A 13,769-nucleotide genomic window follows, 5' to 3' on the forward strand; every position below is an offset into this window, starting at 1 on the left:
GCTATTTTATTCTTTTATTATTTAATGTTACAAGTAATTGAGAAGAACAACTATAGAGATGTGGCTCAATTATAATGTTTTAAAATTAAATATTCTATTATAATAATTGTTTTATGAGATATTATTAATCCGCTTATATTATGCACTTACATATTTAATAGCAGTTAAAGAATTATTGTGTGCTTTACTTCTTGCTAGTTTCCATAAATCGTTACGTAATATTGCACTATGTGTAACGTGATATGTGACAAAGAGCTGCCAATATTATTATCCTTTTTACTGATCGCTATACGATGATTGCAACATAAACAATCCGAATAACGAACAAACACAGTAATTATAACTTTTATATTATTTCAATTATTAATCTTTGCCAAATAGCGCTGTTATAATTTTCGATTTCTTCACGCGTGCTCGCAATATCTTCTTCGAGTGTTTAAAGTCCCTCCATTCATTGTATTTCTTTAGGTCTTTTGGACCCCAATCGGCGCTCGGCTTGAATATCTAAAAATAAAAAGCAATTAATCACAATTTCATAATTTTCGACGATGCATAAATTTGTATGCTAGAATTGTATTTAAATAAAATGCAAATGTATATTACATTCGAGTACGTCTTGTCTTTATTCCGAAATTCAACAATGATTATGCCTAAGGAAAACGGAAGAATTCCTAAAGCCAAAAGCGTCCAACCCGTAATATACTTCAACTTTGATGACGTGCATGGAATAAAAAATCTCTTCAGTTCTGTACAATGTTCAATAAAAAAGCAAATTAAAGGTAAAGAATCACTCTTTCGACTGCTGTAAACCATGCTTGTATGCGATTTCTAGTTCACACCACGGAACGTCGTAAATTTTGTACATAATTGTAGAAAGAATACATGGTCTGCATGGTCACCGCGCAGAAGCACACGCCGAGGGAGAAGAATGATTGCGTGATGGCGGCTTACCAAACGATACCGTCCATCGCTCCATCCAATGTCACCGCTCTTATTAAAAGGCTGACCATGACGATGTATAGAAAAAGAACCAGGAAATAAGCTGCTTTGCCAGTACTCTTGACGCCTTTGCAGATCACCACATAGACGAATATCCAACTGATTAGCAACGCGAGAACTAATTTTCATGAGGGTAGTCCGAATCTGTCCTCAATCTATCCCCATTTCATTAAGGACATATTTTCTGATATATGGACAGTTAGAAATGTTTAATCTATTTGAGAAATTAAAATCCTGATTTTTTTAACGTTTATCGCGTAGATAAATAGACTTAAGAATAATACAAGAAAAAAGTAAAAAGAGAAACTTAATAAGAGAAACTTATAGTGTAACATGAAAGAAAATATTCTATAATAAAGATAAAAAGTGAAAGTTAGATAATGCCAGCGATTTAATAAATTACACTGCAATTTAGTGGATTATTGTTATTATTGCATAACTCCAAGAGATACGGACATTTTTATTTTGAATCTCGTCACGGAACAACAGGTTTGAGGTTTTCACATACACAAGTGATATGGTAACTACAAAAGGCTCTTAATAATTTATGATTGATATCGTATGACAATAGTAAGTACGCAAACGGATGCAATAATAACGTCACATTTAAACAGAAGGATAGTACCAGAAGCCTTCTGATGACATCGTAAAAAGCAAGAAGAAAATTAATGCACCTAAAATAGAGGTCGGCGGAACTTCTGCTTCCGTTTTTCGATTGCTCGCCGGTCGATGAGTTATTGAAACACGTGTCGTCCCATTCTTCCCAACAATAGGACCACGGAAGCACTGACTGACAGCTGGCTACCATGTAGTAGAGCGTCAATGCCATAAAAGCGCAATAATAGGTGACAACAGAGAATACTGATACCACTACGCCGTATAGTCGATGCCTAAATGATCAATAAATTAGTCGATTGTAATTAAATCCATCGATTGTTTTATTTATCTGATATTAATTAAAACTATTTATATAAATTCATTGTGTGCATATGTATTATGTATACATATTATTATTCATACATGCACAAATAATAAGTATGTATGAATTATAAGAAACAGGAGCGGAAGACGAATTTATGAACTTTAAAGTTGCAATTTGTAATGAAGTAGTATCAATTTGATCTTGGATGGCGTCGCCAAGGTCAGGCCAAGGTCACATCAATTTTTTTTAATGGAACACCCCATTTTTCATTATATATTCTTATAACACATCTCGAGAGCTTTCCAAAACACTATATAATAAAATATTTTTTCATTAAATACTTTTTGAGTTATGAGGCTTGAAAGTCATAGTATGTGCCGGCATTAGCATTACTCAAGGTGTCCGACTGATGACTAAACTCTTTTGACTGTTGTTCAGGATCGTTACTTGGATAATATTTGTCATTGTCAGGCTGCTCCTCACCTTGATAAAGTGACTGCAAGGTTCACGAATCGTTGGCATTCCAAGAATGGATCTGGACACGGAGAAAACCCGCGAAAAGCATAATATTTATATAGAAAGCACGCGTGAAAGCCTCAAGAATGTTAAGAACTAATTAAATTCTTTATAAGTATTTATCTATAGATCCTATATGAACTTTCTTATAAGGTATGTACTGATTTTCTATGAAAATCTTAAACCGATTAAAATCTTACAAGATTTTAAAAGATATTTTTAGAACTTAAAAGATTTTATGTATTCTTACACAGGTATTTTATGAGATCTTATATGATTCTTACAAAAACTTATTAGATTAATTATAAATTAATAAGAATTTTCGGTAGGGAAGTGATCCTTTAGTTGTGATGACAGTTGCAGAGCATTCGACTCTATCTGGTCCCGGATGGTCATCTTTAACAATTGTACTACCGAAGTAAGCAGTGATATCAATCGCTACAAAATGCTTTGGAAATACCTTACCTTTAAAAAAAAATTCCGATTAAAGATTTTTGTAAAATATGATACGTGAAACCATTTTTATTTCTTTTTTACTATTATACTAATTAATAGAAATTAAAAGCACATGATTAAATTATATGGAATGAGAAACAATAAATAAAGCTAAGAGCTTTTATTTAAAAAACATTTTTATCAAACCGCTCTGAGCTCTGAATTTCTTTTCCGTCACAAACGCTTTCCATTCTCTGTGTACCTTTGGATTTTTAGGTCCCCATTTACTTTCCGCAGGCTGAAAAGCCATTTTGACAGACTGTAATGTGTTTTTTAACGCAAAAATTAATCAATGACTTCGATTTTTCTTTGACGAGATTTTTTTCTGTTTTTTTTTAGCATTTATCTCGAAATATATACTTACTTCGGTGAAAGACGACGTTCTATTCATAATTATTTTCTGGCCGATCCACCATGCGATGGGAGATATACCTAGAACTAGCACAAACCATCCTATTCCTGAAAATAAAAATGTAAAAGTATCGCTCTAAAATGATGATCTTTAAATAATGTATGGTGTATGATTGAAATTTACGATTTTATGTTCTATGTGATAGAAGAGATATTTAAGAAATAGAATATATAAAATTATAAAATAAAATAAATTTCACTGACCATAGGCATAATCGGGAAATCGTTCACCGTCATACATGAGCGGCTCATAAGTAGCGCATGTGTAAATCAGTATGATGATCATGAGCACAGGCGTGATTACAAGCCAGCAAGCTCGCCAGTAAGCACCTAGTCTGTTGCCTAGCATAAATTCCATGTCGTTGAGGAAATTAAAGAGACCGTACATCCAGAAGATGGTCGCTGTCTCGAGAACGCCAACGATTATTGCCACGAAAGTACCGCCATAATAATCGATTAACATTATGAACCATTGACCACCCTGTCAACATTTATTAAATATTAACATGAAAGCAAATATTCTGTCCATAATATTTCTGTCTTTTTTTTAAATAAAATTTCTTATCTGTTTTCTGTTGCATTAAGTGTTAATTGCTATATTAATTGTGGTTAATGAATAAAGATTCTTGGCAGTACACATTTACGCATATAAATTTCTAGATTTGGCATGCTGGATTTCTTCTCCTATATTTCAAATTGAAGTTTGATTTTAATAATTTATAATAATAATTTTATTTCATAAGCTTTGTTTTAATCTTTAAATCTGATCTTCATTTACTTAGTATTCAATAATTAATATTTATTAAATATTAACACAGAATCAACATTTCATCAAAAGTATCTTTGCTGTTCAAGATTTTTGAAATTTTTAATTATTTACAAAATGTAAAAATTTATTTTACATGATAGAAGCAATAAACAACAACTACTTAAGATAATAATTTTTTTCTTAATGTTCTTTCTGTACATAGGGAAAGGCCATATTTGTGGATCACTCTTAAAAAAAAAATTTATATTTTTATTCAAAATAATACCGAACAATTAATAAAATATTTAATAGTTATAATAGATCATTAAGATTACATTATGGATGATCTTATTTCATGTTGGTAGTGTTTTATATTTTAATTTTAATTAAATAATGTAGTGACAGTTATCCACAATTAAACCTCATGTACTAATTGCGGATCAGTTTACCAAATACTTAATCTTTTTTGGATTTAATTTCAACTGAGTATAATATTGATTTTTTTCGTGAAATCTAATGCTATTTACTACCTCCAGTAAAAGCCATAAGGCAATCGTTATGGTATTACACTTTGAATGAATTTTTAAAGATACATATCTTAGTAATCTTAGTTTATCTCTCGCGTTTTATTAGTTAACATCAATAAAATGTGCAGCGTTGTTGCTAATAAATGAAAAACGACTGATACTTGGAAAAGATAAAACAAATGCTAAAGAATCTTGTGATATGCATTATTTGATAGAAAATACTATAATTATTTGAGTATAGTATGTGATTCAGAACTAGTGCCTAATCCACATTTAGTGCTTTTATTCTATATAATTTCTAAACTTAATTCTTCATTCATTTAGCATTCAATGAATTTAGTGTTAACATTTCGCGTGCACCTGTATATCTCTCAAACACGTGTACGATTAGTTATCAAGTATCGATTAAACGCATAACATTTATAACTAATGTTTGTGTCAACTATATGTACTTTTATAGCAAGCTTAAGTGACATGATTAACGAACCGGAGTGATATAGATGAGGCTGACGACGAAGCCGAAGCAGGTGATGCAGAGTACCAGCAACCACTGCCTCATATTAGGCAGATGATCGCGGAAAATGCTAAATACGGCGCCACACAACGCCGCAGAGCTTCCAGTGCCAAGAACAAACATCATGACGAAGAACAGGATGGAGAATAGCTGTGGCATAAAAGTGAAACGCGATAAAGCGTCCGGATAGGAAATAAAAGCCAAACCAATGCCGCTGCGGACCACCTTGGCAATATCCTTCGTATTCATCTCGTGGGCCAGATTGCCGAGAATACCAAAGATCGTACAACCAGCTATCAGACTAGTGAATGTGTCCAGCGTGGTCACTATCATCACGTCCCTAATGAGCAAAATAAAATAGGAAACATTTATTTTTTATTCTGGAATGAACCTTTTAAGAACTCGAACGAGTTTGCAACAACAGTGTAAGTCGAAAAATGATATTGTATTTTGGAAAAATGAATTTACACAACCTTATTTTACTTAATTATAAAATATTTTTATTTATTTTATTAATATATTCTTAATCTATTTATAGCTTATCTTTGATCGTTATACATTATTTTACCTGTCCACTCTGTGTTCAAAATTATTATAAGACGAATAGTTGATGATCGGACCGAAGCAGACTGACAAGGAGAAGAAACATTGTGTGATAGCGGCGTACCAGACAGTGGGCTTCCACAGAGCGTCCCATTTCGGAGTTACAAAGAAGAGGATGCCATCGACGGCACCCTCAAGAGTGACGGCTCTGATCAGTAGAGCTATCATCACGATATAAGGAAATAATGCAAGGAAATAGACGGCTTTGCCGGCGCTCTTCACGCCGCGGAAGAGCACTCCAAAGACGCAGACCCAACTGAGGAACAGATATATTGACAAATGCCAGGACGGCACACCGATACCGTCCTCGATGGACGAATATTCCTGTAACACTATCTTCCTATAAAAATCATATAAAAATTAATCTTATTAGTTATTGCTAAAAAGATTGTTCGATGTTTGAAATTAAAGAAAATGTTTGATATTAAATAATGATCATTCTCAATATTACAGTAAAACTTTAAAAACAAAGCTATTTAACCCATAAGGGACATTTTGAGCACGTCCCTTTTGAGTATCCGTAAAGATCTATTGTACAATGGGTGCAAATTCGTACCAGGCGTTTTTAATGTTTTATATCTTCTGAAAATTAAAAATATAAAATTAAAGTAAAATCTACGTTTTTAAATATAAAATTTTCTAACCAGTTGATAGGTAACATTGAATTCTCAACAACCAAAATGTTATTTATTCAAAACTGCGTGTTAAACGAAACCAATTTTTTTAAATACCTATAAGTTGGAAATTTTGCTGGTGCGAATTCACACCCAAGTGTCATTTACGGGTTAATGCTGTTTCAGTCTCAAACCTGAAATACAATTCCGAGGAACTTTGAATGGTAGCGATACGATCCTCGGAGACATTTTTAAACATCGAGTCATCGATGCAATAATCTTTCCATTCCGGACGACAGAACGACCACGGTAACTCAGACTGGAAGCTCGATACTAAATAGTACAGGGTCAATGCCATCAAAGCGCTGTAGTACGAAACGACGCAGAACGCACCGAAAGCCTGCGAGTATCCCAATCCTGAAAACGAATGAATTGATACGTTCATTTCAGCTTATAGCGACAAGCTACCATAGAGATTTCAATTGAGATTGCGTTCTGTTATTCACTACGAAAAAATTTGAAATTCACATTACGTATACCCTACGATACTTGCAGTAAATAATCAGTCTGAATCATTATATTTTGAATAACGATAATGGTAACAAGTTATTTTTACAAATCAATAATGAGTAACGGGAACGAGTTATTTTTTTAGGAAAAAGAACGGCAACGAGTTATTTTTATGAGATAACGTTGTCAATCCTGGTTTTTACTTTATAAAACAAGTCACGCGCATTCAAGAGTTAAGTTAATTTGGTATAAAAAATAGACCGGTTTTATTTTCCTTACCCTTCATAGCCGGCGTCATGTACCATGTTTTTGCACAAGATCTACTGGTGAACTGACCCAAGAGTCCCTCCAGGAGATAAAACGGTTTCCCGACTAGGATCAGGACTATAATATAGGGTATTAGGAAGGCACCACCGCCGTTCTCGTACGCGGTGAACGGAAACCTCCACACGTTACCCAGTCCGACGGAAGTGGCTATACAAGCCATCAGAAACTCCAGTCTACCTCCCCATTCCGCCTCCTTAGTAAACGTCCAATAATCAAAGATTTATTTTGTATAATTAATGTCGTATTTCCGTTGATTTGGCGCGATAATGATATAATACGTACTGAACTTTCAGATTGCTCTTGCCGTTTATCAAGTGAAGTATTTCCGTGAGAATCCGGTTTCAAAGAGTCAAAACCGTCCAGCTGGAAGGCCTCGTTAGTATAGCCATTTTGTCTCTAAAAAAAACGGTTCGCAAATAAAATTAACAGGAAATTTTTAGGATTTTATGTGTTTTACACATAATTCTAGAAAGCCTTACATAAATGCCGTCTTCTATCCTGTCCGTCATTGTGTCGCATAAAAAACGTGAGTCGCGAAAAAGTAAAAATTAATCTTCAAAATTTTCGTCTGTGACGTAATGTTAATTGCCGCGTGCGAAAAATTGCTCAGAACTTTTTTACCAATAAATATCGAAACCAGGACCCTATGGCAATCACTCTCGCACTGGAACAATATCTTTATCTTATCCTCACTCACGGATATACTTTGCGTTAGAATATTAAATCAAGGTAGCACTCTCACGATATTTCGAACAATAATCACGATCCTCTTCTTCGCATTTCATACAATATTTTCGTGAGATTTTATGACAAACTAGATGTTCTGCAAGTTGGTAGGTAAAGTATTAACACTTCACACGTAGCAGTCACTCGCGAATTCTAACTTGGCGCACAGATATTTCTCTTTTAGAATATCGCTAATTTAAAGTTTTCATTTAACGGAGAAAACCGAACGGAGTCTCTGCGAAGATACAATTGAATGACTGAAAATTTCCTGCCCCGCTGTGAAGATAACGTCTCATCAGGAAGCGTACGGGATAATTTTACCGAGGGCACCGTCGCGTTTGCAAATATCCGACCGACGAAAGACAAAGATACTGGTGCACTCCTTGTATTCGCATCGCTCGAGGACACTCGCAATCTCGAGATCTATCCCGCTCCTTAGGCACTGATTGATCAACAAATCCTGCGTAAATCGTCGGATAAATCTGTCCTTCGATTAGATTATCAGTTTCCCAAGCTGCACATACGATACTGCATATGCATCACGTGCTCCACCTTTCATTTTTTCTACCTGATGTAATGATCGCGGTAAACTAGCATATTTTTTTAAGTTCTTAGATATATATCTACAGTAAGGATCTTCCGGGGTATATATGAACTCGGCATCTAAATATCAATAAGATCTTTCCGTGCCCGCAAGTAATTCCTAATAGTTAGTTTCAGTTAAATTCATCTACTCTCTTAAAACTCATGAATAAGAGATTCTTTAAAACCGTGTGATATAATAGAATTATAATTGTATCACACAATACATACGCATATATCCATGTACACAATTCTTAGATCCAGTAACTGTTATTAAATCTAAAAAATTATTGTTATATAAAGCACATTGTTGGACATGGATAAGTAGTTTAAAAAATGTCAACTTTTAAAAAGTAGTACCAAATTTTTTACTTGAAGCGTAAAAATTAGATTATTTAATTATTTAATTAAATTTTAATTTTATATTATTAAAGTGATTCTTTAAAACAGTTCTTGTAAAACGAGTACAATAGAATAGAAATGTCATATTATGTATCATAGAAATGTCTAATTTTTTTATATAATGAAGTTGAAAAAAAAGACTTAAGAGAGAAAAAATGACTGTCAATTCGATGTCGCGATGCCTTTGTTAGACTTTTTAATTAAATGATCAAACGAACTTCTTTCTTAACAAAAATGACACTACACGACGGCACGACAAAATCATATATTTCAGAAAATTACTTTTAAATCAGTCCGAAGACGATCAATGAATGATAATCGATTATGGATAATCTAATCGATGTGTATTATCTGGTCCAATTGATTGTCTGGCAGATTTTAATATTTTTGCGAGTACGTATTTTACACCTAACCCGCTTGTGAAAGAAACTGACAGTAATATTTCTCTCTATCATTATATTTTTATGTTAGCGTTATAATGTACTTCTTATCGCTTCAACAACAATTGAATTATGCGAACTCCTCATTTCTCATTACATTATGTGCATGTAACATACTCTGCTTGCGATTACAATTTTATGAGTTACAGGACTTCGTCTTCCACAAATTTACATGGTTCGCTCCTGTGGAGGAAGATCTCGATAACACGAGTCCAAAAATACACGCCGTCGCGCCGCAGCATCCCGCCGCTGATCTTTTCATATTCCTCATCATTTGTGGACTTTTCTTCACTTTCATGATATTGTCCACGAATTATCCTAAGAGCGAAGCATCGCACTACGACATAAATAACATTGAGACGTAAGTTTATATATCGCCTAATAATGGAACACTAAAAAATTTTTTTATATTTGTCACTATAATTACGTGTTACTATAATTATAATTATTACTATTATAATGTTGTTAATAATAACTATACAGGACGTAACTAAAAAAACATATATGGAACATATCATGAAATATAAGACAAGAATCCAAGTGGAAAACTCCTGAGATATTTTTTGATCTGAGCTTTCGGTTCGTTGTTATACGATGTTAAAGTTAACGAATTAGCGCCCTATTACATAAATGTATTATTTATTTATGTTGTAAGGGCCTAAGCACAATAGAGGAACAGGAATTAGATATTAAGATTTCAATCTATCAGAAATTGATTACATCGGAATACACGGTTTCTGATAGGTTGAAATCTTAATATCTAATTTTTGTTCCTCTATTGTGCGCAAGCCCTAATACATAGTTTAGGTTTAATAACTTATGTTTCATATATGCTGTATATGTTAAGATATAAAAAAATATTAGCTAAAAAATAAAATAAACATTTTTCATGCGCAAATGTATATAAATATATATAAACATGTATAAACATGTTTAAACTTGCATAAACATAAATAATTTTATATGCTTATGAATGTTTATGCATGTTTATGTATATTTATATACAGTAACGTTACAAATATTAACGTAATATATATTAACATTAATATATATACAGGGTGTGTCAAAAGTCTGGAAACGGTCGAATATCCCGAAAGCAAAATACTTTTGAGAAAAATATTTCAGACAAAAGTTGTAGGGTTTAAAAAGATCTATTCACTTTTATGATTACATCCCCTTGATCTTGGGTGTCGCCAAGGCCGGGTCAAGGTCACTTCGATTTTTTTTTAATGAAACCCCCTATTTTACATTCTTGTAGCTTACCAGTAGTAAAGCCTTAAACACAATGCGAAGGAATAGCGATAGCGATAGGAATAACACGACCTATTAAATATAATAATTAATTATTTATTTATAAATAATTAATAATTATTATATTTACAATAATTATTAATAAAAAGTTAGAGATTTAACCAAGAGATCTTTTTTCATGGCTAATAGGATTTCCACGGCTCTCGAAGAGGATCAGTCATCCTTCTGGTATTTGACAACGGAATTAACGAATTGCTTCTACGCTTGCGGCGACTTGATTGGTCCATCGGGCGACATCGTTTCCAAAATGCAAAATATTTCGCGTCCGATTATCTCGAACACTAGGATATCACAACATAAAGGTTTTTATATAAGAGAAACACAAATCAATTAAAGGGATCTCAAAGCCGTCTGTATCTCAGACTAAATCATAATTTTTGTATAACAATTACTTTTTCCTCTTTTACAAATTCGAAAATCTTTTTCCAAATCTGTAAAAGAGGGAAAAAGTAATTGTTATACGCACGGAAATGAGTTTTCTTGAAACGCAAACTCCACTGAACTGTCGCAGTAATATCACGAGTTAAATTGTGTGAGTGACTAGCAATTTAACAATTCGATGCTCATAAGCATTTTAGAACGATCTTAATAATGCTAATGATATATCAAAATCTGTAAATATAATTTTATTACAAAAAATATTACCTCGATCGGGGATTGAACCCGAATCTTTTGCATTCCGTGCAAGTGTCCTAAGTCTTTAAAACACCGCGAGATCTTATTCTGCAATAACTAGCATGTGTACGATCCTATATGATATTCTTATAGCGTTTTTCATTTACTACGTTTACACGGCACGCTTTACGCCGAAGTTATAACATCGATGTTATAACTTCGGCGTAAAGCGTGCCGTGTAAACGTAGTAATTGACAGAACTAGTGCGCACTCAGTGCACTTTCAAGCCGTTGTACACAAATTGATACATAAAGATGTACGTTTAATAAAAATATAGAAACGGATTAAACCGCGAAATACATTTTATTGTGCTATGTGATAAAGTACACATTGGGCATTTTATTAATTGAGATAATTATCTCACTTTTACATTTAGATTAGAATAGTGTGTACAACAGCTTTAATGTGCACTGAGTGCGCACTAGTTCTGCCAATGAAAAACGCTATTAGTTTAATATAGTTTATTTACGTCGCCTAAAATAAAACATTGTTCCTATACATGCCAATTATTGCAGAATATGGAGAATATGAGGAATATGAAGAATATGAAGAACATTACTATAAGACCTCGATAATCTAAATTCTTGGGATGCTCGCATGATGGGATACAAGAATTTGGATTTGATCTCCAGCCGAGGTAATATTTTTCGCAATAAAATTATTTACAAATTTTAATGTCATTCAGCATTATTAAGATTGTTCTAAAATGCTTATGAGCATCAAATTGTTAAATCAATAGTGAATTTAACTTGTGATATATATTAATACATGGTATATACATATAACGGTTACATTGTGAATGCAAAATTATAACATTGATATTATATTATTTTTAGTTAGTGGTCGACTCAGTGTGCTTCTTGATTTTCTGAAGCTTCTAAATTTCTCCAATGATGCTAATTATAACTTCATTCTGTCGCGCGATATCGCAAATACATAATTGCCTAGTTTACATTGTACACTTGATACATGTATCAACTAGTAACTTTCTATTAAATTATTTTAATTTCAGCGATGTATTCAAAGAATAATGTACTAAATTGGTACAATATGCATTAAAATAATTAATTAAATACACATATAATATATATGTTTACATGTATCGCTGAAATAAAAATTATTCAATAGAAAGTTACTAGTTAATACCCGTATCAAGTGCACGATGTAAACTAAGCCAATGCATGAGATAACGCAATGATTTTACAGACTCAATCCGAATCTGTTTCATGAAGTCAATCCTCTTATTTCTCTTTGTGCTTTAGAATCAAGAATCTCGCATTACAACGCCCACTCTAGTTACATTAATCATTCTCAAAAGACACAGGCAAATCGTCCTGTTTCTAAGACGATACCCCGAAAATGGTTGATAAGACGCACTAGGAGCGGCCATGTCTATGGAAAATATCCGATTTAAAGAAAAAAGATCGCCGTCGAAGCTAATCAATGAAGATATGTATTCATAACAGTTCGTCGTTTAATTCCAGATGAAAATATCTTCTTCGTCTGAAAAGGATCGCAATTACTTCTTGCGAGCGTTCTCTAGCAATTTTTAATAATTTAATAACTATTTTTTATTATAACTGTTTTCCTTGTTATAGTTTATATTGTCTTTTTATTGCATGAAGAGCAATTCTCTTGAGACTTTCGTTTTTATATTTTTATCAACGTTTATACGCTGCACTTTTATCAACGTTTATACGTTGCATACATTGTATTACCGATTATTATAGTCTCTGTAAATGGGATTACACAATATGTTTGTAATCGACTTACAACCTGCATTAATAAAAAAAATGCTTTATGACAGTTTGCAAATTCCTACTGGTTCAACGTTTTCAATAGCAATTAACCCATTTGTAGGATATGTTATCGGTAGATAATGAGACGCATCAGCTACAACGTCAGCAATTTATTACACTTGTCTGTATTGCCTGTTATAAAACAAAAGCCATCTTTATCTCCGCGGACAGTGTCTTTCATTTTTGGATTATGTGAATTGCGTACCCATAATATCCCAATAAACACATGATGATATGTTAAACATTCATTAAATATAAAGTAGGTATAAAAATGGTATAAAAATAAAAGTGGTATAGCAGATAAACATTTTAATTTTTACTATTTTTACGCGATCGTGCGTAATATATGATCCGTTTTTATTATGTTTGCATAATACAATACAAAATAGATTTTCTACGTTGAAAATCAATATACGAAAAAAAAAGTTTAATTTTAAGAGTGTATTTATGTTTATATAATCGAAAAAACTATTTATTGAAAACATATATCATTTATAAAAGAAATCTCATTTGTAAACGTTTACAAAGTACTATTGTGCAAATGGTATAATCTATAATAAATGTAGTAGATCCAACGTATATCAGTTCCATATAATTTTAGTTGCGATAATGCCACGTTTATCAAATATAATTTTAATAGGTTGAAGA

At 32.6% G+C, this 13,769-nt stretch overlaps 2 protein-coding genes across 3 annotated transcripts; one reads left to right on the plus strand and one right to left on the minus strand.

Moving 5' to 3' along the window:
* Positions 1 to 79: 79 nt before the first annotated feature.
* LOC108766579 (sodium-dependent nutrient amino acid transporter 1-like) lies at positions 80 to 8,158 on the minus strand. Its single transcript, XM_018515965.1, has 9 exons — positions 7,666 to 8,158; positions 7,469 to 7,582; positions 7,139 to 7,379; positions 6,544 to 6,766; positions 5,701 to 6,075; positions 5,106 to 5,472; positions 3,548 to 3,824; positions 3,297 to 3,391; positions 80 to 504 (listed from the first exon to the last, which is right to left on the minus strand). Exons 1-9 carry the CDS (start codon positions 7,693 to 7,695, stop codon positions 364 to 366), a joined length of 1,863 nt encoding a protein of 620 aa, XP_018371467.1. The 5' UTR covers positions 7,696 to 8,158; the 3' UTR covers positions 80 to 363.
* A 965-nt stretch (positions 8,159 to 9,123) lies between these two features.
* On the plus strand, positions 9,124 to 12,958 carry LOC108766548 (uncharacterized). Of its 2 annotated transcripts, XR_001940377.1 has the most exons (5): positions 9,124 to 9,289; positions 9,486 to 9,697; positions 10,777 to 10,949; positions 11,838 to 11,959; positions 12,585 to 12,650. XR_001940377.1 is itself a non-coding variant. In XM_018515894.1 (4 exons), exons 1-4 carry the CDS (start codon positions 9,221 to 9,223, stop codon positions 12,734 to 12,736), a joined length of 606 nt encoding a protein of 201 aa, XP_018371396.1. In that variant the 5' UTR covers positions 9,124 to 9,220; the 3' UTR covers positions 12,737 to 12,958. The 2 variants fall into 2 exon arrangements, 1 of the variants encoding a protein (XP_018371396.1); XM_018515894.1 differs by lacking the exon at positions 11,838 to 11,959 and having other exon boundaries at positions 12,585 to 12,958.
* The last annotated feature ends 811 nt before the right edge of the window (positions 12,959 to 13,769 follow it).

This window comes from Trachymyrmex cornetzi, unplaced genomic scaffold, assembly GCF_001594075.2.
Source record: "Trachymyrmex cornetzi isolate Tcor2-1 unplaced genomic scaffold, Tcor1.1 scaffold607, whole genome shotgun sequence".
NCBI classification, from domain to species: Eukaryota; Metazoa; Arthropoda; class Insecta; order Hymenoptera; family Formicidae; genus Trachymyrmex; species Trachymyrmex cornetzi.